At 54.6% G+C, this 23,219-nt stretch overlaps 1 protein-coding gene across 3 annotated transcripts in view; it reads left to right on the top strand.

Annotated features, from left to right (window-relative positions):
- The window catches only part of LOC115834005 (transcription factor Dp-1-like), a 48,674-nt gene that overhangs the window by 7,709 nt on the left and 17,746 nt on the right, over window positions 1-23,219 (top strand). For all 3 annotated transcript variants that reach the window (XM_030808794.1, XM_030808792.1, XM_030808791.1), the window contains exon 3: window positions 16,325-16,391. In XM_030808794.1, coding sequence (XP_030664654.1) covers window positions 16,325-16,391 — 67 coding nt within the window. The remainder of the gene's footprint in view (window positions 1-16,324; window positions 16,392-23,219) is intronic.

The following is a 23,219-nucleotide window of genomic DNA, read 5'->3' as shown; positions in this document are numbered from 1 at the left end:
TCAGGTGATCCGCCTACCTCGGCCTCCCAGAGTGCTGGGGTTACAGGCGTGAGCCACCGCGCCCGGCTGTGAATCCTGTTTTCACATGGTCCAGTTTCTAAGGGATTCTGGTCTGATGAGTGAAACTTGTGTGTCCCCTGTGGCTTTGAGATACAGTATGTTTTAACACAGGTGCTTGCCCTGTGCACCCTGGTCTCCTGTTCAATAACATCGCGTCACTGGGGTCTGAGGAAAAGAGACAGTGTGATCTGCTCCAGTGGATGGGGAAGCAGGAGAGGGTCAGAAACCTGAATGGGTCAGCCCAGAATCCAGTATTGCCAACACGTCCCTGGCCCTCCCCTCCTGCCCAGGTGACGGGTGTGGCGTATGCTGGTCCTCAGCCCTGCCCAGGTGACAGGTGTGGTGTGTGCTGGTCCTTAGCCATGCCCAGGAGACAGTTGTGGTACGCACAGGTCCTCAGCCCTGTCCAGGTGACAGGTGTGTCTGTGGGTCCTCAGCCCTGCCCAGGTGACAGGTGTGGCGTATGCTGGTCCTCAGCCCTGCCCAGGAGACAGTTGTGGTGTCTGTGGGTCCTCAGCCCTGCCCAGGTGACAGGTGTGCTGTGTGTTGGTCCTCAGCCCTGCCCAGGTGACAGATGTGCTGTATGCGGGTCCTCAGCCATACCCAGGTGTCAGGTGTGGTGCGTGTGGGTCCTCAGCCCTGCCCAGGTGACAGGTGTGCTGTGCGTTGGTCCTCAGCCCTGCCCAGGTGACAGGTGTGCTGTGTGTTGGTCCTCAGCCCTGCCCAGGTGACAGATGTGCTGTATGCGGGTCCTCAGCCCTGCCCAGGTGACAGGTGTGGTGTGTCGTGGTCCTCAGCCCTGTCCAGGTGACAGGTGTGGTGTACGCGGGTCCTCAGCCCTGCCCAGGTGACAGGTGTGCTGTGTGTTGGTCCTCAGCTCTGCCCAGGTGACAGATGTGCTGTATGCGGGTCCTCAGCCCTGCCCAGGTGTCAGGTGTGGTGCGTGCGGGTCCTCAGCCCTGCCCAGGTGACAGGTGTGCTGTGCGTTGGTCCTCAGCCCTGCCCAGGTGACAGATGTGCTGTATGCGGGTCCTCAGCCCTGCCCAGGTGACAGGTGTGGTGTGTCGTGGTCCTCAGCCCTGTACAGGTGACAGGTGTGGTGTACGCGGGTCCTCAGCCCTGCCCAGGTGACAGGTGTCCTGTGTGCTGGTCCTCAGCTGTGCCCAGGTGACAGGTGTGGTGTGTCGTGGTCCTCAGCCCTGCCCAGGTGACAGATGTGCTGTATGCGGGTCCTCAGCCCTGTCCAGGTGACAGGTGTGGTGTACGCGGGTCCTCAGCCCTGCCCAGGTGACAGGTGTGGTGTACGCGGGTCCTCAGCCCTGCCCAGGTGACAGGTGTCCTGTGTGCTGGTCCTCAGCTGTGCCCAGGCTTGGGCTGTGGGTGCCGCCCGTTCACAGTGGACATGGAATCCTTGTGTTACTGAGTGACCTGCGTGTGCTGGTTGCTGCACCAGCGGGCTTTTCTGTCACAGTTGCTTTTTAATTGTATCCATTAAGTAGACTTTCCACAAGAAAAGAATATGACTTACTAAAAAAAGTTCAAGTTCAAGTAATATTTCGTCTGATTATAAAAGTAATCTTAGTTGCAGAAAATTTGGAAAAATTCTAGGAAAGCAAAAAGAAGAAAATGAAGTCACATTCATATGTGAGCCGAATTGTTAGGGTTTCGTAGCATATGCCCGTTGGATTTCTATTTAGCCGTGTGTAATAAAGGCAGCTTTTCCAAGATGGGAATGTACTGCACCTTCTGTTTCTAATCTTTTCACCTCAGTATATTGTCAGTGTTTTCTCTGGTCAGTTTTTTTTTCTACCATGTTTTTAGCAGCTGTCAGTTACTGAAAAAGTGGGTTAACGTGGGAAATAATTTAAAAAAAGATGCTGTACCTAAACACTTCATTTTACATTCAAACAGATGTGCATCTGGTCCCCACATCTCTTGGCTCTGGACTGAACGCCCCTTCTTGGAGAGTGGGCCACCCCTTCGAGACACGCCCACCATACTGGGTTTTGATTTCTGTAGATTGAGTGAAGAACATAAAAGACATCTCAGGACACAGAGTGCAGCCTCCTGGGTTGTTTGCAGTTTTCCCAGGTTGCTGATAACAGTGCCGCTGGTATAGAGGGGTGTCTGGAATGAGCAAGGCTGAGTCTGAGACACATGTGGATCTGTCCGAGAGAGTCCTGTCAGCCTGGCGCTTTACGGGAGAGGCGGCGGAGTTAGGAGTGCTCTTCCTGCTGTGTGGATGTGCCTCAGTAATTACCCACTCCCCTGTGGTTGGGGATTCTAGTGGTTTCCGGTTAAATCTTCCCAAATTTGCACAAATCCAGGATGAGTCTTAGGATGAACTGAAGGTGAGACTGCCTGTGTGCGTGCATGTCTGTGAGTGCAGACGCTGGTCTTTGAGATGTACTGTCAGGTCGCTTTCAGCACAGTGTAAGGTGTAGCCGTCAGGCTTTTTGGCTGCTGTGTAGTCACTTACTTCCTCTCCTTGAAAGTATTAATGGCTTGGAGTAATTTGTATGGGACTTATTTTAGACTCTACTATTTCTTTTGACTTTAAGAAAAATCAGGGCTTGAATGAAAATATCTCATGTCACCACTGTTGATAGAACCTGAATTGTGTTTTGCAGGGAACAGGATGAAGAGGGAGATGACCGTGGTGGGAGTTCAGCCTCTGGCCTTGTTTTCGTGCCTGAGTTTGAGGTCATACCTCTTACCCAGTTATTGACTCCTGGAGGCCATTCCTGCTTTAGGGCATCCTTTGACTCCCGGAGTCGTTTTTAAGCTTAGAGGCCTTATCTGGAAGGATACAGCATGGAGGACAGATGTCTGCCTCGGTGTCATCCCGGTAGCCCGAGTTGAGCTGGCTGTGGATGAGGGGTTCCCCTTGCTTCGGGAGACCCTGGGTGTCCCCTCCCCCAGCGTGGCCAGGTTGGAGAGGAGGAGTCACACATTCGACAGCTCACGGGGTGTGCAGCCACAGAACTGGAAACCTGGTCTGTAGGTTCCATGTCTGGGAGCTCTTCAGGCCGGCGGTGGAGTCGGCTAGCCACGATGACTTTTGCCTGGACTTAACCTCTTTTTTCTCTAACAAATGGAAAAGCAGTTCCCATTGGAGTGGCCAGACCAAATCCTATTCTGGGGTGGAAGGGGATGAAGGTGGTCAGCGTGGGGTTGATCTTGATGCCGGTTCGTGTCCTCAGCATTTGTCCCCCATCCCAGGCTGTGGTTCCAGTGGCATTTATCACACGTGGACGCTGATCCTGGAAGCCCTGCTTCGTGTTTTTGGGCATTTGTTCCCTGGAGCCCTGTCTTTGCTCACTGTTGGGACAGAAAGGCTGCTGGTGAGGACGATGTGCGTCCCCTCGCCCCAGCCTGTCCTGAGCTTGCCTCACTGTGCATCCTTGTGGGTGGGCGTCAAACCCCGCACCTGAGTCTGCTGCGGCTCTGGTGCCTGCCCAGCACCATTGTCAGGTTGGGTGTCCTGGGCCCTCTGGACACCCCCTGTCTGGCCAGGGTTGCTGCTCCATTCTGACCCCAGGCCACCCTGGAGGAGGGTTTCTGAGAGTGCTGGTGGCTCACTCTGTCCTTGGATGACTTGGTTTTTGTTAAAATGGAAATGTAAATTCTTTCTAAAAGGGAAAAGAGTATAATGTAAAAACTTTTCCAGAAGAGAAATTAGATTAACATATTGTTAATTTTAAAGTTAGCTGATATGATAAATAAATAGATGAATGGAGATGGTCTCTACCTCCTACAGGCTGGCGGTATACTCGGGTGAGGGCTGTGGGGCGGCTCTTCCCTGAGGCCCCAGGCCCGGACCCCGTCGCTGTGTCTGGCAGCATGTGCTGCATTTCCCTCGGGAGCATTTTCCCACCGGGACCGTGTGACGTGTTGTGGAGGAAGCTGTGTGAGGCAGGGGTCCTGGGGGCCTGCACGGCTGGACCTTGCTAGCGCTGCCACCTCAGGTGGGGACCCCTGGCCTCTGTGTGCTCGCCTGTCCCATGTGGGTGGCCAGCCGCCCTCCCTACAGGGCAGTGAGGGAGAAAGGAGGGCGTCAGCTGCTTGCCCCGTCCTGGCTGAACTTGGATGGATTCAAAAGAGTGAACATAAGGCTTTGACGAAATTAGGAGCACCTCATAGGCCTGGGTGCTGTGTAAGACCTCCTCCCAGCCACGAGGGGCTGATCTGATCAGAGCTGGAGGGACAGCCATTGCCATGTGCCCAGTGTGAGGGCTCTGAGCTCAGGAGCCAGCATCCAGACACGTTGGGGACTCTGCGGCCCCTGCCTCTGCCCCAGCGTTGCACAGAGGGGCCCTGGCTTGCCCTGGAAACTGTTTAGAATGATTGAGGGGATGGCGGGTGGCCAGAAACGGGAGAGGTGGAGTCTCCCAGGCAGCAGGCCTCCCCTGCGGGCTGCGGCTTCCAGGAGGGCTGCGGGTACGAGGTGTTCAAACACAGCAGTGACTTCATAAGAAAAGGGAGTGGAGCCGCCGACATTTCAGGTGAGTCGTCATCAAGAGTGCGGAATCCAACTGTGTTGGGAGCCACTTGCGGGTGCCTGGCCAAGTCCCCCTCTGGTCCCTCTACTCCCCACCACCCCAGCCCTGGAAAACCGTGCCTGCCAGGTTCATACTGCACAACCCGGTGCAGCCCGCCTCGAAGACAGCAGGAGTCAGGATGCAAGCACCTGTTTAACGGCTGTGGGACTGATGGATGGGTTTTCCAGGCAGTTTTGCATTTGTGCCTGCTGTAGACTAGAGTATCATTTGGTGTTTTTCTGCTGGAAAAGCAGGCTTTAGAGTGGTGGCTGAAAGTCTGATTATAGATTATATAGATTAGAGCAGCCTCTCCTGGGAGAGGGATGCTGGGTGCCTACCTTCCAGGTGTCCGCTTGTGAGTGGATGGGTCCCACCCTCTGTGCCTGCTGGGGCTTCAGAATCCACTGGTTTCCTGAAGGTTCTGGTGCCCCCGAAGCACAACCCCACCTCCCTAACCTGCCCTCCTGTGACTTGCATTGTATGTGAACTTACCTCCTCGCTCTTCAGCTTCCCCTGCCTGGTGGCTCCAGGTTGTCCCCTGAGGACCTGGGGTTCGTGTTGCCCTCCTGGGTGGAGTCTGCGTCCCCCTTTCCTGGTCATTTAAGTTGCGTGGGGCTGGGAGGAGGCGTTCTCTGCCCCTGCATGGCTTGCACTGTGGTTCTGTGGCCGCCGTCCCTCTGTCCACTTAGGGTCGCCAGCTTCCTCTGACTCTTTTTTAGGGTGATGTTGGGCCCCACCCTTACCTGCAGCTTGTCACCCCTGGGTGGATCTCGTTAGGTGTGCGGCTTTTCCCTTAGTTTAGAAAATGAAATCGACTTACTGCTTTGTTCAATTATGAAAATGGAAAGTTTATTTAAAAACTGAGTGGTGCAGAAAGCTGTCAGAAAGTAAGCAGTCATCTGAAATGACAGTCATGGGGCTCTGTTGTTAAGGCTTTTTGGTGATTGTTTGTGGGGATGACCTGGATGTGTGTGTTTAAATACACATGTACAGTACGGAATTTTAAATAAATGAACTCACGTGTTTTGTTCACTGCTATTTTTTACTCAACAGTTTGTCCTAGGTTTTTTTTTTCACATCAGTAAATATAAGCAGAGATAATTCTAAAAAGTTTGTGAAACGTTTCAGACACACACAAAGGAGAGAGATTGTGCTGGTGCCTCGTCCCTGTCACGGACCTGGGTGACTCCCTGCCTGGCCAGGGTGATCATTAAGTAGTTATTAAATATTCTGACATATGTCTCTCAGAGATAGTCATTCACTCTTATTGTCACATAGGCAGCATTTAGATTTCTCAAGTTGTCTCAAATTTGGAAAGTTTGTTTGCATTGGAGACTCGCCCCCTTTCCGCGGCTGCTGGAGTCTGGTCTCGCTGACGCGCCCTCACTTAGGCCACCCTGTTGCTGCCCTGGCTGAACGTTCATCCTTCGAAATCCTCAAAGGTGTTGGGTGTTGGGGCCTTTGGGAGTGACTAGGATTGAGTGAGGGCACATGGGTGTAGCCCCCGCTGCCCCGTTGGATCAGTGTCCTTATAGCCAGTCCCCAGGGCGAGCCTGCCCTTTTCCCACCTTGTGAGACCCAAGGAGGAGGTAGTAGGTGCAGCCTGGAAGCTGGCTCTGCCCTGACCTCCCGCTTCCACCTCCAAGACCGTGAGAGAGAATCCTTGCACTTAGGGCTCCAGGACCACAAGAGAGAACCCAGGACCGTGAGAGAGAACCCAGGACCGTGAGAGAGAACCCAGGACCGTGAGAGAGAACCCTTGCACTTAGGGCTCCAGGACCACAAGAGAGAACCCAGGACCGTGAGAGAGAACCCAGGACCGTGAGAGAGAACCCAGGACCGTGAGAGAGAACCCAGGACCGTGAGAGAGAACCCTTGCACTTAGGGCCCCAGGACCGTGAGAGAGAACCCAGGACCGTGAGAGAGAACCCAGGACCGTGAGAGAGAACCCTTGCACTTAGGGCTCCAGGACCATGAGACACAACCCTCCCACGTAGGGCTCCAAGACCGCGAGAGAGAACCCAGAACCATGAGAGAGAATCCTTGTACATAGGGCTCCAGGACTGTGAAAGAGAACCCTCACGTAGGGCTCCAGGACCGCGATAGAGAACTCAGGACTGCAAGAGAGAACCCAGGACCCAGGACCGTGAGAGAGAATCCTTGCACGTAGGGCTCCAGGACCATGAGAGAGAACTCAGGACTGCAAGAGAGAACCCAGGACCGTGAGAGAGAATCCTCGCACGTGGGGCTCCAGGACCATGAGAGAACCCTCCTGCTCTTCCCACTTGATGCTTTTGCTCACTCGGAGCATGTTCATGAGATGAGCCTTTGTGCTGTCCTGGATCTTCTCCAGATGCGAGGTTCTTTTCTGCTGCATCCCTCCTCTGTGGTGGCACCATCTCTTCTTCCCCGAGGTGGGGAGGTGTTGGCCTCTGTAGCTGAGAAGGGCTGGGCCTGGCGGTCACCCAGCATCTCCTGCCTGGCCTTAGCAACTTGAACCAGCAGCGTCTGTTGCCTCTTAGTGCCTGCTAGGAGCCCAGGTCCCCATCCAGCCTGTCCCAGGCGGCCCTGGCCTGTGGTGCCCTGAGTTGGTCCAGGCGGAACCACTTTCAAATTAACTCGCCTGGCTGCTGGTGGGATCCCGCTCCTTGTGGACTGCTGGTGGGATCCCGCTCCTTGTGGACTGCTGGTGGGATCCCGCTCCTTGTGGGCTGTTGGTGGGATCCCGCTCCTTGTGGACTGCTGGTGGGGTGTGTTCTTGTACTTTGCCGTGTGGGCCCCTGCGTAGGGCAGCTCGCTGCTGGCTTCCTCAGGGTGAGCCAGCAAGGTCAGAGTCAGTCTCTTGAGGCCACCCTCACGCTCACCAGGCTCTGGTGCTTGGTGGGAGCAGGGCAGGGCAGCCCATGTGGGGGCCCCTGCAGGGCCAGGGTACTGGAAGGGGTGGCTGGGGCTGCCGGAGGTCGTTCCCTGAGCTCTGGGGTTGTGTTTGTTCCCAGGTGTGCTCTCCAGGGTCCAGGAGGGCTCCTGGGAGCTCCAGGCTGGGGTCCCAGGCCCAGCCCCAGAGGAAGGGCCTGTGGCCAGGTGGGTGGAAGGTGCCGGCTATTTGTGGTGGTCAACCCAACAGCCAAAAGGAAGGAGCAGAGAGAGTTGAGGGAGGAGCGGACAGAGTTACCCGCAGGAGCCAATGGGGGAGCGGACGGAGTTACCTGCAGGAGTCAAGGGAGGAGCAGACAGAGTTCTCTGCAGGAGTCAAGGGAGGAGCAGATGGAGAGAGTTCTCCGCAGGATTCGAGGGAGGAGTGGACGGAGTTACCTGCAGGAGTCAAGGGAGGAGCGGATGGAGAGAGTTCTCCGCAGGATTCGAGGGAGGAGTGGCTGGAGTTACCTGCAGGAATCAAGCGGGGAGCGGACGGAGTTCTCCACACGAGTCAAAGGAGGAGTGGAGAGAGTTCTGTGCAGGAGTCCCATGCTGGGGCCAGGAGGGCCCTGGTAGCAGGCGGGGCCCATCCCAGCTGCTGTTTATAGAGTGGCCTCTTCCCCAGGTCTCTTCATTCATTATGCAGTTTAATGTGCAGTGCAAGTGTTTTTTGCCCTGGGGTCTGGCGCAGGCCACTCCAGTCCTCAGGGGGATCCCCCAGTGCAGCTGGGTCACTTTCTTCTCAGCTCTGCTTTTGAAATTAAGATTGTTCCTTGACACTTTTGTGGCCGTTGCGTAGGCAGAGTTGAGCGGCTGTGACAGAGACTGGATGACCCTCAATCCTGAATCATTTGCAGGGTCCCCCCTGAGAAGTGTGCGGCCCTGGCGTCCCTCTCTCCAGCCCTCCCCTGGGCCTGGCTTGTGAACCTGTGATGTTGGGACTGCAGGGCCCCTGCTGGGCCATTTTCTTACCAGGCAAAATTCCTGCTTCACAGAGTTGATGCCAGGGGTGTCAAATCTTTTGTCTTCCCTGGGCCACATTGGAAGAAGAAGAATTGTCTTGGGCCACATAAAATAGAGTAACACTAACAATAGCTGAGCTAAAAAAAAAAAAAAAAAAAAAAATCTCATAAAATTTACAAATTTATGTTGGGCTGCATTCAAAGGTGTCCTGGGCCACATGGAGCCTGCAGGACACAGGTCGGATAAGCCTGGTTTACACTGTAGCGGGGAGCCGTTAGCAATGGAAATAGTAAATTGTTCAGTAGATTAGAAAGTGCAGAGAAGAGCAGGGCAGAGGGATGAGACAGTGCGGAGTCCGGGTGTATGCCCCACCTGGCTGCTGTGTGTTGCTTGCTGACCCCCTCACGGGCCTTCGAGTGTAAGGGAGAGTCCTCTTCATGCCCTCGCACCCTCCTGGGTCTCTAGGGCTTGTGTGTCCCCAGGGGAGGAGCCCCCTGGACACACCCTGGCGGGTGCTGGCTGGCAAAGAGGAAGGCGTTGAGGGCCCGGGCAGCGCCTCCATCCGGGCCAGGCGAGTGCAGCTCCAGGTTGTGAGAACTGTGGTCACCTGTGTGTTTTAAAGATGACGGCAGTGATAGGCCCCCTTTTAGGCCTGGCATGGAAATGAGTCACATTCGTAGACCCTGTCACAAAGTGGGCACTGGTGACGTCATCTTTTATAGCTCTCATTTTCAATTGGTTCAGCTTTTTCTAGCAGCATGGCGTGTTTTAGGAACCTGTGTTTTGCTGTTATTGTTGCTACTCATAGTACGGTTTTGTCTAAGACAGAAGAGAATAATCACCTGTTAATCTCCATGAACTACAAACACAAATATAGTTGAATATAATTTTTCTAATAGAAACTAAGGTTAGTTTTAGCCAAGGAGCACCTTTGCTGTTGGCTTATATGTTAATGTGTTTAGCACCTTGAGGTGTCCTTACTGGGGGATAGGGTTGCATCTTGAGTATGAAGATTTAACAGGAAAATAAATCCAGTGCACATGTCTTAAAATTAATAGCAATTTCCGCAATATGTTAAAAACACAAAGCTGGGCCAGGTGTGGTAGCTTACGCTTGCTTCAGCCCAGGAGTTCGAGACCAGCCTGGGCAACATAATGAGACCTCGTCTCTACTACAAATAAAAAAAAAATTAGCCAGGCATGGGGTGCATCCCTGTCCCAGCTACTTTGGAGGCTGAAGTGGGAGGATGGCTTGAGCTGGGAAGGTCAAGGCTGCAGTGAGCTGAGATCTTACCACTGCATCCTAGCATGGGTGACAGAGTAAGAGCCTGTCTCAAAAAAAAAAAAAAAAAAAAAAGGCAAATGAAACCATTTTTGTTTTGGTGCTTGTTAACTGAGTTTCTGTGGGTCACAGCCCACAGGAAATGCAAGGAAGACCCACATGAGGGTCTTTCCTACAGCTCCTTACATGCTCAAGCTGGTAATTGTGGTCTTGTAGTATCTACTGAATATCAATCCATAAGAATGACTTCATATTAAAAAATCACAGAGGCTATAATTGGGTCTGTCTTAGTAAGTTCTAAAGTGTCAGTGGAGACCCAGACTCACGCCCACACCCCTAAGGGCAGAACACGGGAGGCTGTGGCCTTGGATCCTGTGTGGCTCACATGGGGTTGCCTATTCAGGTGCTGAGTTTGAGATGGGAGCTAGCAAGGCCCCAGCTGGCCCCTAGCCTGGAGAGTGGGGACTTGTGCCGAGGCCACTTTGCCGTTGCGCAGCAGGCCAGCGTGCACCCCTTGTGCATCCTGTTGACAGGAACACTGAGCGGACAGACCTCGGCTGGTGTTCCTGTTAACAGGTCCCACTTAGCAGCCCTCGTTTACAGCCAGCCTGGGACCTGCGTGGCGGGACCCCTAGTAGTTCTGTGTCCTAGGAGCCCCTCTTTGTTCCAGGCCAACCAGGGCGGGTGGTCACCCCACATACAGGGTTCTAAACGTTCTCACGTTACACCAGGGGTCTGGTGCTGTTGTCTCGGGCAGGAATGGAGGCTGAGGGTCTGCGTGTTTACTGCTGTGCACGGGCCCCGTCCCCGGAGCGAGGTGGAGCCCACGTGGGGAGGTTGTGGTCTTTGTAAAGGTGGGCAGCAGCGAGTCGTGAACTGCAAGCTGTTGGTAGGTTTTGGACTGGACGTGGCTGGCTGAGCTTCCTCGTGGCCGTGTGGAGCCTCAGCGGGGCCTTGTGTTTGATGGCAAATGGGAATTAAATCATGGCATCATCACTGTCTTTTTCAGGGACGATGCTGCACTTAGTTCTTGCGACTCTTCCTGTCGTCAGTCAAGGGGGTCGTCATAAGATTCTTCCCTGTCCTTGGAGGTCACCTTCCAGGAAAGGGGTGGGTGTCAGAGAGTGATTGCGGCTTTGAAAGGCTGATGTTGAGTGGGATCCCGTTTTTCAGGTTGATGGTGCCAATGAGCTTTCCATGCGGAATTACGTTTATGCAGGGTTCAAGATCCATTCAAAGATAAATTCAGTGACGACCTGGTTGATGAAAAGAATCACTTTTTTTTAATGTTCTAGAGAAAACTCTTTAACTGGTGTATTAGTTATCTCTTGCTGTGAAACAGACAAATAGTGGCTTAAAACAACAGTAAGCTGTCTTCTCCCACACAGCGGCTGTGGGTCAGGAGTTTGGGAGTGGCTCGATTGGGTGCTTCTGTCCTGGAGTCTCATGCAGTTGCAGTTGAGATGTTGCCCAGCTCTGCAGGCCTCAAGGCCAGGGTCTGGGAGTCTGCTTCCAAGATGTCTCACCCGTGCAGCAGTAGCAGGAGGAGCCCTCAGCACCAGGACCACCTCAGGGCCGCTTGAGTATCCTCACACCATGGCACCAGCTTTTGCAAGAGGACAGGGAGTGACCTAGCTTCAGAAGTTGCCCCTTATTTCCATCCTCCTGGGGGTCACAGAAGTCAGTTCAGGGAGGCGAAGGTGGTGCGGTGGTGAGTGTCCGCAGGGGAGCCCGTTGGAAAAGCAGTGGTAGTGAGTGTCCGCAGGGGAGCCTGTGGGAAGGCGGTCGGTGGCGAGTGTCCGCAGGGGAGCCTGTGGGAAGGCGGTCGGTGGTGAGTGTCCGCAGGGGAGCCCGTTGGAAGGTGGTGCGGTTGGTGGCGAGTGTCCGCAGGGGAGCCCGTTGGAAAGGCAGTGCGGTGGTGGGTGTCTTCAGGAGAGCCTGTTCTGGTTGCTTGGGCTGCTGTCACAAGAATGCCATGACCATGAACTGGGCAGCTTGTAAACAACAGGAATCCACCGCTCACAGCTTGGGAGCCTGGGAGTCCACTATCAAGGTCCTGGTAGGTTTGGTGTCTGGTGAGAGCCGCTGCTTGGCTGGTAAATAGCATCTTCTTGCCGTGCCCTCGCCTGGTGGAAGGGCCAGGGAGCCCCTTTATCAGGGCACATACTCCATCCAGGAGGCTGTGCCTTCGTGGCCCAGTCACTTCCAAATACCGTCCCAAGCAGGATTAGGAGGACCACAGGTGAAGACGCCGCACAGCCTCCAGTTCACCCGCCTCCAGTGCTGGTTTGTAGAACATTTGTGTGACTTCTTCAGATGATCTGTAAACAGAGGCAGTCTAGGTAGTGGTTTGTTTTCTAATTTCCTTTATGGAAAGGAGAGTTTGCATTTCCCTTGTGATTTTGACACACATTGTGTTATGAAATATTTTCAGTGTTTGTCAAACTCAGTGTGGGGTAAGCGCATCCCACCAAGATAGGCGCTTACAGGCAGCCACAGGAACCCACTGTGTGGTTTCCTTTTAGGTTAGATTTCCTGTCTTACAGCCTCATGTTCCTAGTTGGAAATTAAGGTTGAGACTGTAGCCAGGTGTGCATTTATTCATCTGCCAGCTCTGGAGAGGTCTGCTTTAGAGGCCCTGCAGCCCCAGAAGTCATGCCTGTGAGTCTGTGGTTCTTAGCTGAGGGTGGCTTTGCAGTGTCCGGAGATGATTCTGATTGTCCCACCCAGGGTGAAGGCTGAGGATGCTGCCAGACACCCTGCAGGGAGGCTGGCCCCTGACAGAGCCGTGCAGGCGGCAGTGGCCGTGCAGGCGGCAGTGGCAGCACTGTTGCTGCGGCTGAGACAGCGCAGGGCGTCATTCACCCTCCCACCTCCTGAGCCCAGAGCTGCTTCAGGAGAAAGCTGAGGAGAGGGGCCAGCCATGAGCTGCGGGTGCTTGCCAGGGATCTGGCGACACCTAGGCACGTGGCTGGTGGAACCAGCAGGCCGAGGCTGTGGATTTTGAAGTGCTATCTGCTATTTCTACTTTCAGAAGCATGAGTTGCATAAGGAAGGGGAATGAAAGGGTTTTTCCTGGAGCAAAATGATGCTTGTGGCAGACACAGTTGGGACCACAGATGATGCCACGCTTGTGTCAGCAGTGCGACACTGGCCCATGTGTCCGCCTTGTTCTCTCCTCATTGGCTGCCGTCACTGTGTGCTGCGCATGCCGTGCAGTTACCCCAGAGCTTTATGTCACAACATGGAGGCTGGTGGAGAAAGACTGGCCCCTTCACCCCGTCCCAGACTTCCTGGAAGGGCCGCCCGGGTCCACAACCTGGCCCGTTAACTCCCTGGGCAGCTGCTGGGGAGGAGGAAGCACTGCCCGGAAGGAGGGGCTGTGCCGGTGGGTGGTGGTGATGGGGGGCAGTGGTTTCCTGGACCTGGGTTTCCTGGGCGTGGGCTACTTAGGGATTGCTGGGTTCCCATCCCAGCCGGGGCTGACCACCGAGTCGATGGGGCAGAGTGAGAAACATCCAGGCCAGCTGTGCCACAGCCCCTACGGCTGCCGAGGTCTCCCCTGGGCAGGGGCAGTTGGTGTTCTCGCAGGGCCTGTGTTGGTGCACATGAAGAGTGTTTTCTGTGAGCAGCGGTGGAACGTTTACAGACACGAGCATCGCGGTGGCCTGGCCGGGCAAGGCCCGTGGCTGAGTGCATGGTGGCCCTAGGCGGGGCTCTTCTGTTGGGGCCCAACTTGCTGGCATTTCATGGAGGCCGCAGGCAGCCGCTGTTCTGGGGGCCTTCCACATGCCCTGCAGGCACGGGGAGGAGCAGCCCCCACTCTGTCTCTGCCCATCGGGCTGCCCCCGCCAATAGAAAAAAGGCACTGTGCCACCTTGGGCAGTGCGTGCCCAGCGCCAGTCCCTGGCCCTGTACTTTTTAGCAGGCGTTCATTTGCTCATCCTGGTGAGGGAGGGCGATAGACAGGGACAGAGGTGCAAAACGGCTTCAGAGCCCGAACCACGGTTGCCACAGGCCGTGGCTGGGAGTGCAGACGCCATGCAGGGGAACTGGGCACAGCCCTGGCTGTGCAGGCGGGAGGGCGGTCATCCTCCACAGCTGGGACTTGCTCCGTCAGACCCCCGGCAGGGCTTCCTCCAGCTCCACGCACACGGGGCTGGAGCATGCTGCACTCCCACAAGATGCTCGAGCTGGGCCCAAGCCTGACCAGCCCTGGCCGAGGCCCTTGCCTCCTGGCCTTACCCACCAGGCCTTAACCTCCTGGCTATAACTTCCTGGCCTTAACCTTCTGGCCTTAGGCACCTGGCTGTTCTCTCCTGGCTGACCCACCTTATGTTTAACTTCTCAGTCTTACCCAGTGTGCTTGCTTTCACCTCCTTGGTCATAGTCACCTGACCTTACCTACTTTGCTGCAGTGTCTTGGCCTTCATCTCCTGTGGGTTCTAGCCCACCATAGCCACTTGGCCGTGTGTGCCTGGCTCAGCCACCTGTCCAGACCCACTCACCTTTTTCTAACTGGCCGTACCCTCCTGCCCTTTCTGTCCCAGGCTTAACGTCTCGGCCTTACCAACCTGGCCTGGATGGTAGTGCCCTCATGGTGACCAGGACGTCTAGCGTCTCACACCTGTAACACACTAATGGGTGCCAGCACAAAGCCATGCACGCCGGCCTTCAGGCACCATCGTTGACCACGCGTCACGCTTTTCCTGGTGTCGTACGTTTGTGCCAGCGTAGCCCTCTGTGGGGCCTGTGCCGGTGCTGCGTCAGGTGTGGTGGCCTCAGAGGCGCCTCCTGAGTGTGGTCAGGTTCTTGTTCCACGGCTCTTTTCCTTGAGATTGTGTCACACGCCGTCTTTGGGCCCTTAGGCGTGGTGGAGCCTTGATCCCAGCCCCTTGGTGTGGCCAGTGTGATGCAGCCCCTCCTGCACATCCTACCTCCCCTGGCTCTGTGTGCAGGTGGTCACTGGGACGTCCACCCACCTCCCAGCAAGTCCCACAGCCAAGGCTGGGACAGTGCCTGCTGCACAGCCAGACTCAGAAAGTGCGGTGACCCGGTTGGAACGGCAGTCGTGACTGTCTTTTTAGCGTCCTAGGATGTGAACTTGCCGTGGTCGTCAGGCTTACGGGCAGCCCTGACTTTCTTCATCTTCTGTAGGGAAGTGGAGTTGTGAAAATGCCCAGAAAATGGTCTTGCAGTGGTCACCTTGCTGGGCTTTGAGTCTTGGCTGCCTCCCCTGTGTCCCCTGTTACCTGGTGGCACCAGGGGGTCGTGGCGTCTCCTTGTTTCCATGGTGTTGTCTATGGAAGGGTGCATTCGGGTGCCTTTACCCTCAGCGAAGACAGCAGCCCCCGTCGCCGCCCCCCAGCCCCACTGCCTGAGGTGCGTGGCCTCCTTGGACCCTGGGTACTCAAGCATGCTGCCGTGTGTGTGCTCACGCTCAGGCTGCCACGCCTGTGCTGCCAGCACGCCACTCCCAGAGGCCGCCCCTCCAAGCAAGGCCTCCTCTTGGGATGGCTTTTCCTTCGCAGAGCCCGGCCCCTGGGAACTGACATTTTGTTGGGACTAGGAAGAGAATAAAAGATTTCATGGCTTTTCTGGAGAAGCAGGATGAGGTTGACAATTTGATAGGAGTCCCCCTTAATGTGTCTTGCTGTGTGGCTATACCATTATGTGTGTGTTCCTGCCGTGTATCTGTACCATTATGCATGTGCTCTTGCCGTGTGGCTGTACCATTAGGCTTGTGCCCCTGCTATATGGCTGTACTGTCACGCATGTGCCCCTGCCGTGGCTGTACCGTCATGCATGTGCCCCTTCTGTGGCTGTACTGTCACATGTGTGCCCCTGCTGTGTGGCTGTACCGTTATGCGTGTGTGTCCTGTGTGGCTGTACCATCACGCATGTGCCTCTGTCGTGTGGCTGTACCATCACGTTTGTGTGTGCTTGCTGTGTGGCTGTACTGTCATGCGTGTGCCCTTTTGTGTGGCTGTACTGTCACACGTGTGCCCCTGCCATGTGGCTGTACCGTCACGTGTGTGTCCCCACCGTGTGGCTGTACTGTCATGCACGTATATTCTTCCTGTGTGGCTGTAGTGTCACACATGTGCCCCTGCTGTGTGGCTGTGCCATCACATGTGCCCCCGCTGTGTGGCTGTGCCATCACATGTGCCCCCGCTGTGTGGCTGTGCCATCACATGTGTGTCCTTGCCGTGTGGGCTGTACTCTTACCTGTGCCACACTTAAATAGAATGTGTTTAACATTCTGTTGTGAACATTTTCTTATCATTACAATCTTGATTTTTCAAGACTGTGTGAATTCTGTAAGTCATGGCTAATTCCTGGTGGACAGTGCTGTTTTGGCCCTGCAGGTGCCATGGTGATAGTGACATTCCTTCTCTGGACCTGGCGTTCTTCTGGTAGTTCCTGGAGTTGCTTGCTTAACTGTGGCCCTTCTGCCATTTTACGACGTTAGTTGATAGAACCCTTGAGGGTGGTTTTAAACACCCCTAGTTTTGTAGCCCTTTTAGCTGTCGTATTTATTATTGTTTTGTTGCTTTCCGCAGGCCGGTCTAATTGAAGCCAACGGAGAACTCAAGGTCTTCATAGACCAGAACCTTAGTCCCGGAAAAGGTAAGGGCACCTGTTCTGGACACACCTTGTTTTGATGAATGCGTGAAGCTTCATGTGTTCATGAAGCTGTTGACGTTGAAGCCTCTTGCTAATGATGGCATCTCCTGCATGAGCACCTTTGTGCTCCAGGAACCCGGGAGGGTGGGCGTAGGAGCCTTCTAGCATTTAGAACACAGCCTGCACACACACCAGTAGCTTTGTGGATTTTGAATTCTAAGGTATGTGTACTATTTGCAAAAGTTTAGAAAAGGTAGAATAATGTAAAGAAGAAATAAAGATAATTTGTTTTCTCTCCACCCAAAGATAATGACGTTTCAGCAATGGTGTTGGGCTCTTCCAGAGGCCGGCCTCACCTGTGCTGTCGGCGGAAAGATGGGCCTGCCATGGTGCACGCCTTCTGCGAAGCAGGCACTTGCCATGTTTAACGCTTCGCGTGTGTATTTTACTAGCTCTTGAGGAGGAGCCGTTTTTCTTGTCTTGGGGAATCCAGGGAGGAAGTCAGCTGGAGAGGTTGAAGCCGCCTCTTCCAGGGTCCCACGGTTGGCAGTTTCCATTTTACACTGCGGAGTGGCGCTGTGGTTTACATTCGTGAAGATGCGTGTGCTCACCTCGTTCCTTCCCAGGTAAACCCCGTACCTGGGCTGGGTCAGGGCACGCCATTTAGAAGCTTTGATGTGCGACGCTTGGCCCCTCGTGAGAGGCTGTGCTGTGTGGATCTGGGAGTGTGTACAGGGCAGTTCATTGTGGTTTGTTGCGATATTCCTGGGAGACAAGCTTGTGGAAGAGCTTGCTTTGTCCTAAGACCTGTTTGCCTGCAGAGCCTAGTGGGTCCACTGAGTGCTCTGGTCGCAACATCCACGTGGTTGCATCAGCCCAGGGAGGAGCCCAGAGGCCTGGATGTGTTTCCGTTTTAGGTTCCTAGAAGGAACCTTAAGATTTTTCTAATTATTCCCATATATAAATTAGCTTTTTTAAATCTTAACATTGTGACCCTTGTAAGTGACCTCTCAGTGTTTGCCGTGGCTCTGGGGCGTGGGAGTGTGGTGACCAGGCCCCCAGCTCTCTGCTGAGGCTTGGCCCTGCCACCTGTCCCTTTCTGTCCAGTGCTGGTGTGGGCGCCCATGGTGCCATCTGCCTCCAACCCCTGCGTGCTGTGGAGCCAGGTCCAGGTGTCTCCTTGGGGCCCGTCCCTAGGTCCTGCTCTGGTCTCTTCCTTGAGAGAACTTGGCTTTGTGACCTGAGCCAGCCTGCAGCCTCCCCAGCCTCCTGCTGTCCCCGGGCCCTGCCAGAGGGAGGTGGTGGGACTGGCCCTGCTCTTCTGCTGAAGCAGGTCCTTCCCTGCTGCTTTTCTAGGAATAGGGACCAAATCTATGCAGACCTTTTAGGATTATTGATGAGCTTTTTGTCTTGATCATTTGAGGATTCACAGATTGCTTGAGAGAAATATAGTTTTAGTGTAACTAATGGAACACTTAAAAGTGCACAAGTTGCAGGCATGACATTTTCTGTTCAAGTGGTGAAGCAGAAATAACAATGAAAAAGTTCACCGTTTTATTTGTTTGGAAATGATGAAGTCTGTTACTATGGTGTTGAATTTGAATTCGTCTTGTTAGGTTACATGCAGTAGGCTTTCTTATCACATGTGGGCTGTCTCCTTTTCCATTCTTACTCACAAATCTGTGCTTAAATCTGTAACAAGTTTAATTGAGCTGAAGAGTTGAATTGCAGGGATTAGGAGGGAACATATCCTGGCATTTATGACATAGCTGAAAATGTTCTGGTTTTGACCCGGCCCAGCAGGGCCGTGCATTTCCCCTCTGCTCGCCCCGCATGCCCCAGCCCCCCGATCCCTCCCAGATGAGCCTTGGGATGGTCAGTTCTTTCCCTGGATCGCTGGCAGCAGCTCTTGGGCCTCCCCTGCCCTCACCTGGTGTTGATTCCACCACACAGGTGGTGATTTTTGTTGTTGTTGTTGTTTTTGAGTTGGAGTCTCACTCTGTCGCCCGGGCTGGAGTGCAGTAGCGCCATCTTGGCTCACTGCAACCTCTGCCTCCCAGATTCAAGCGATTCTCCTGCCTCAGCCTCCTGAGTAGCTGGGACTAGAGGTGCCCACCACCATATCCAGCTAATTTTGTATTTTTAGTAGAGATGCGGTTTCACCATGTTGGTCAGGCTGGTTTCGAACTCCTGACCTCATGATCTGCCCGCCTTGGCCTCTCAAAGTGCTGGGATTACAGGTGGGAGCCACTGCACCCGGCCACACGTGGTTGTTTTAAATTTGCTTTTGAATCAGTGACACGTTCATGTTTTAAAATTTTGAAGTATGAAAAGGTGCAGAGAGATTTCCTTTTTTCCTTTTCTGTCCATGCAGGTGAGCACCAATGTTCACTTCTGGTGTTCGTTCCAGAGAATTCTGTTTAACAAATAGAACGGTTTGTTGGTGTTTGCTTGTGTCTGTGTCAATATGTGTGCATGAGTGCCTGTGAGGAATGTGTCACTGAGTGTGCATATGAGGAGTGTCTGTGTGCATGTGTGTCAGTGTGTATGTGTGTATGCGTGAATGTGTGTGTATGTGAGGAGTGCTTGTCAGTGCATTGTGCGTGTGGAGTGTCTGTGCGTGTCTGAGTGTGCAAGGGTTGAGTATGTGTTGAGTGTGCATGTGTGTTGAGTGTGCATGAGTTGTGTGAGTGGATGTGAGTGTACCTGTTTGTGTGTGTGTGCATGCGTGTGAGTTGTATGCGTGTGTGTGCATGTGAGTCGTGTGAATTGTGTGAAGGGTGTCCGTGTGGAGTTCATGTGTTGTGAGTGTGCATGAGTTCGCGTGAGTTGTGTCGGTTGTGTGTGTGTGTGTGAGTTGTGTGAGATGTGTGTTGTGTGCGTGAGTTGTGTGCATGTGAGATGTATGTGAGTTGTGTGTGCAAGTTGTGGGTGAGTTGTGCATGAGTTCCGTGTGAGTTGTGTGCATGTGCATGTGCACGTGTGAGTTGAGTTGTATGCGTGGAGTGTTGTGTGTTATGTGCGTGTGCATGTGTGTGTTGTGTGCATGAGTTGAATGAGTTATATGTGTGTGTTGTATGTGAGTTGAGTATGTTGTGTGTGTGCATGAGTTCCGTGTGAGTTCTGATTGTGCATGTGTGTGCGAGTTGTGTGCGTGTGTGTGAGCGAGCAGTCCTCGCCTCCCCAACAGACACCCGTCTTCACTAGTGGGCCCCCCTCGCCTCTACTTGGGAGTGGGGCGGTCCAGGCAGGGTCCTCGGCGCCCTTAGATGGAGCCGTTGCAGGTGTTTTTTGAGTTGCCCTCGGTGGTGCAAGCGAGCAAGGCTCCGCCTTCCCCCGTTTGTGCCCTGGGAGCCTGGGGCATGGTCGGTGGCACTTTGAGGGCTGTAGAGGCCTCCCTTGAGTGAGATCTTGAGGAAGCACAGGAGCTGTCCAGGTGAGAGTGGATCAGGGGAAGGTAGAGGGGACCAGCCCGTCAGAGGCTCCTCGTGGGTCCCTGGTCCTGGTCCTGCCAGCTCCACTCCGCATCACAGCCTCCCGGGGCCGCTGTGTCTCTTCCTGCTGCTGCTGTGGGGGGCCTGTGTCCAGTTCCCCACTGTGTTTGTCTCTAGAGCAGCAGCCAGTGGGGGATGGGAACCTGGGTGGGGACTCGTTACAGGAACCACCTAGCCATAGTGGGGCCGACAGGGCGGAACCTGCAGGGCGGTTGGTGGTGAATTCCTTTTCTGGGAAAATGCAGGTGTTGCTCTAAAAGCCTTCGGTGGGTTCGACGAGGCCCACCTGCGTCGAGGACAGTCTCCTTTGCTTAACGGCTCCTCTTTGAGGAGCTCCGCAGCAAGTTCTCGGCTGGCCTTTGGCTGAATAATGGGATAGAGCACCATCAGGTTGACACGTAAAACTGTCACACACTTCGAGGCTCAGAAAGCTGCTTTCCACCTAGAGAAACCCACCAAACTCGAGACATTTTGCATCCACAGGCTCCCCAAGGTTGGGAGTCCCAATGTGGAGGTTTTGACAATACATTTTACGTGGGCCATTTTAGTTGTGGCTGTTTGGGTTGCCTCTGATTGTTTCCTGAGAGCAAAATGCTGGTGTGAACATTTGCACACACACTTTGTGTGTCTGGCAGTTCCACATCCTCACCAGCATTTGCTGGTGTTGGGTTTTTAGGCTTTCTGTGTCACAGGTGGGCCCTTACTCATATCGTGCCTACGGCCCCGCAGTGCTGATAGGAGCTTTCCCTCTCGCTTTGCCTGGTGCACCCTGCCCCTGTCCGAGGGTAACCTGGCCCCAGGGCTGCCTGCACCCTCCTCCCTGATGTGTGCAATCCTGCCCGGCCTGCGCCTCGTCCTCAGGGAGGCCACAGCTGGCCTGGAAGTGTGCTTGTCTGTTTCTACCTCAGGGCTGCTTGTGCACCTCCTGTACCGAGGGGTGATCCAGGCTCACTGAGAATCCACCCACACTGTTCCACACGTTTAGGCCGGGTACAGGGGCTCACGCCAGAAATCCCGGTGCTTTGGGTGACTGCAGTGGGAGGATTGCTTGAGGCCAGGAGTTCAAGACCAGCCTGGGCAACAACGTGAGACCCCATCTCTATAGAAAATTAAAAAAAAAAAGTAGCCAAGCATGGTGGCGCATGTCTATAGATAGTCCCAGCTACTTGGGAGGCTGAGGCAGGAGGATCGCTTGAGCCGGGGAGGGCGAGGCTGCAGTGAGGTGTGATTGTTCCACTGCACTCAAGCCTGAGTGACAGAGCCAGACCCTGTCTCAAATGAGTAGGCTGGGCATGGTGGCTCAAGCCTGTATCCCAGCACTTTGGGAGGTCGAGGCAGGTGGATCACCTGAGGTCAGGAGTTCAAGACCAGCCTAGCCAACACGGTGAAACCGCCTCTCCACTAAAAATATAAAAATTAGTGGGGTGCTGTGGTATGCGCCTGTAATCCCAGCTACTCAGGAGGCTGAAGCAGGAGAATCACTTGAACCCTGTAGGCGGAGGTTGCAGTGAGCTGAGATCGCTCCACTGCACTCTAGCCTGGGTGACAGAGTGAGACTTTGTCTCCAAAAAAAAAAAAAGAGTAAATGTGTAAGTGTACATTTGAGCGTGCACTTTCGCAGCCGGTGCGTGGAGTGTCTGTCCTCTCCATGCCGTGTGGTGGCTCCTGTGTTTAGTCACTGGGACACTTGCAGTCATGGTTTCAGTGGCTGCGTTTTGCTACCTTTTGTTATTTGCTGCCTTTTTCTTGTAGCGTGCTCATGATTTTTAACATAGTGAATCCATGGAGAGCACTGAGACACAGATCATGGCTGCGTGCAGTGCAGGCTCACCCTGCGTCTGCGGCGCCAGGCCGGGTCCCTCGGTTGCTGCTCATCTGGGAGTGCCCAGCACATGTGGGCAGTTGATTAATAGCATCTCCCTTTGTTGTGTCTTTACCTTCCTCCTGCTTCAATCTCATATCTGTCGGCTTTAGGGTTCTAAGTGGAGGAGGAAATTTAGCAATGATGTGTGGTCAGAAGCTTAGTGTTGCTTACGTAATTCCTTACTCGTGGTGACTGTCACCTGTGAACTGTGCCCCTCACCCCCCCCCCCCCCACACACACACACACGCACTGGTCTTCGTAGAGCTGTTAGGAAGGGGGTTATAGGAAGGGAGGGTTTAACTTTCGGTTGACCTCTTCAAACTGCCAGCCTCCTACAAAACTCAGGAGAGGCCATCAGCTTTTTCTCTCTTTGTATTTCTCTATTTTTAACCTGAAGGACATTAAAAACCCAGCCTCTGTTTTTAGCCCAGTAATGACATTTCTGTGGCCGTAACCCTTGTTCCCAGGTGTGAGATGATGACTCTTGGATGCGGGGTAACCTCCCGGACCTCTGTGTGTTTGTATAGAGAGGTTTGTGGGAATGACTTGAGCCATGCTGTGAACTTGGAGTAGCACGCACATCTTCTCAGGAGCGGGTCCTGCTGGAGGCCCAGCCACGTCAGGCACAGTAGGTGTGTGATTTGTGCAACAGAGGCCTCTGATAACTGCCAGAGGATAGCGTTTGTGTGGGAGCTGCCTCAACCTGCCTTCCAGGAGCTCGGGTCTCCTGAGTCTGAATGGAGTCTGGGGAGAGCAATGTCTCCATGGAGCGGGTGCCTGGCTGTGGTCGCTTAGGCAGGAGCTTCCTCCTCAGTGCTGACAACAGAGAAGAATGTTCTGTCGTGGCCAGTCAAGTGTGCACAAATGCTGCTTGCGAGCCAGCCACAGAGCCGCTCGCCTGCAGAGCCGCTCACCTGCAGAGGGGCTCACCTGCAGAGCCGCTCACCTGCAGAGCCGCTCACCTGCAGAGGGGCTCACCTGCAGAGCCGCTCACCTGCAGAGCTGCTCACCTGCAGAGCCGCTCACCTGCAGAGCCGCTCACCTGCAGAGCCGCTCACCTGCAGAGGGGCTCACCTGCAGAGCCGCTCACCTGCAGAGCCGCTCACCTGCAGAGCCGCTCACCTGCAGAGCCGCTCACCTGCAGAGGGCTCACCTGCAGAGGGGCTCACCTGCAGAGCCGCTCACCTGCAGAGCCGCTCACCTGCAGAGGGGCTCACCTGCAGAGCCGCTCACCTGCAGAGCCGCTCACCTGCAGAGGGGCTCACCTGCAGAGCCGCTCACCTGCAGAGCCGCTCACCTGCAGAGCCGCTCACCTGCAGAGCCGCTCACCTGCAGAGCCGCTCACCTGCAGAGGGCTCACCTGCAGAGCCGCTCACCTGCAGAGCCGCTCACCTGCAGAGGGGCTCACCTGCAGAGCCGCTCACCTGCAGAGCCGCTCACCTGCAGAGCCGCTCACCTGCAGAGGGGCTCACC

This window comes from Nomascus leucogenys, unplaced genomic scaffold (genome assembly GCF_006542625.1).
Source record: "Nomascus leucogenys isolate Asia unplaced genomic scaffold, Asia_NLE_v1 000943F_67314_qpd_obj, whole genome shotgun sequence".
NCBI classification, from domain to species: Eukaryota; Metazoa; Chordata; class Mammalia; order Primates; family Hylobatidae; genus Nomascus; species Nomascus leucogenys.
Note: the sequence above shows the minus strand (reverse complement) of the source record. Positions and strands in the feature narration are given on the sequence as shown.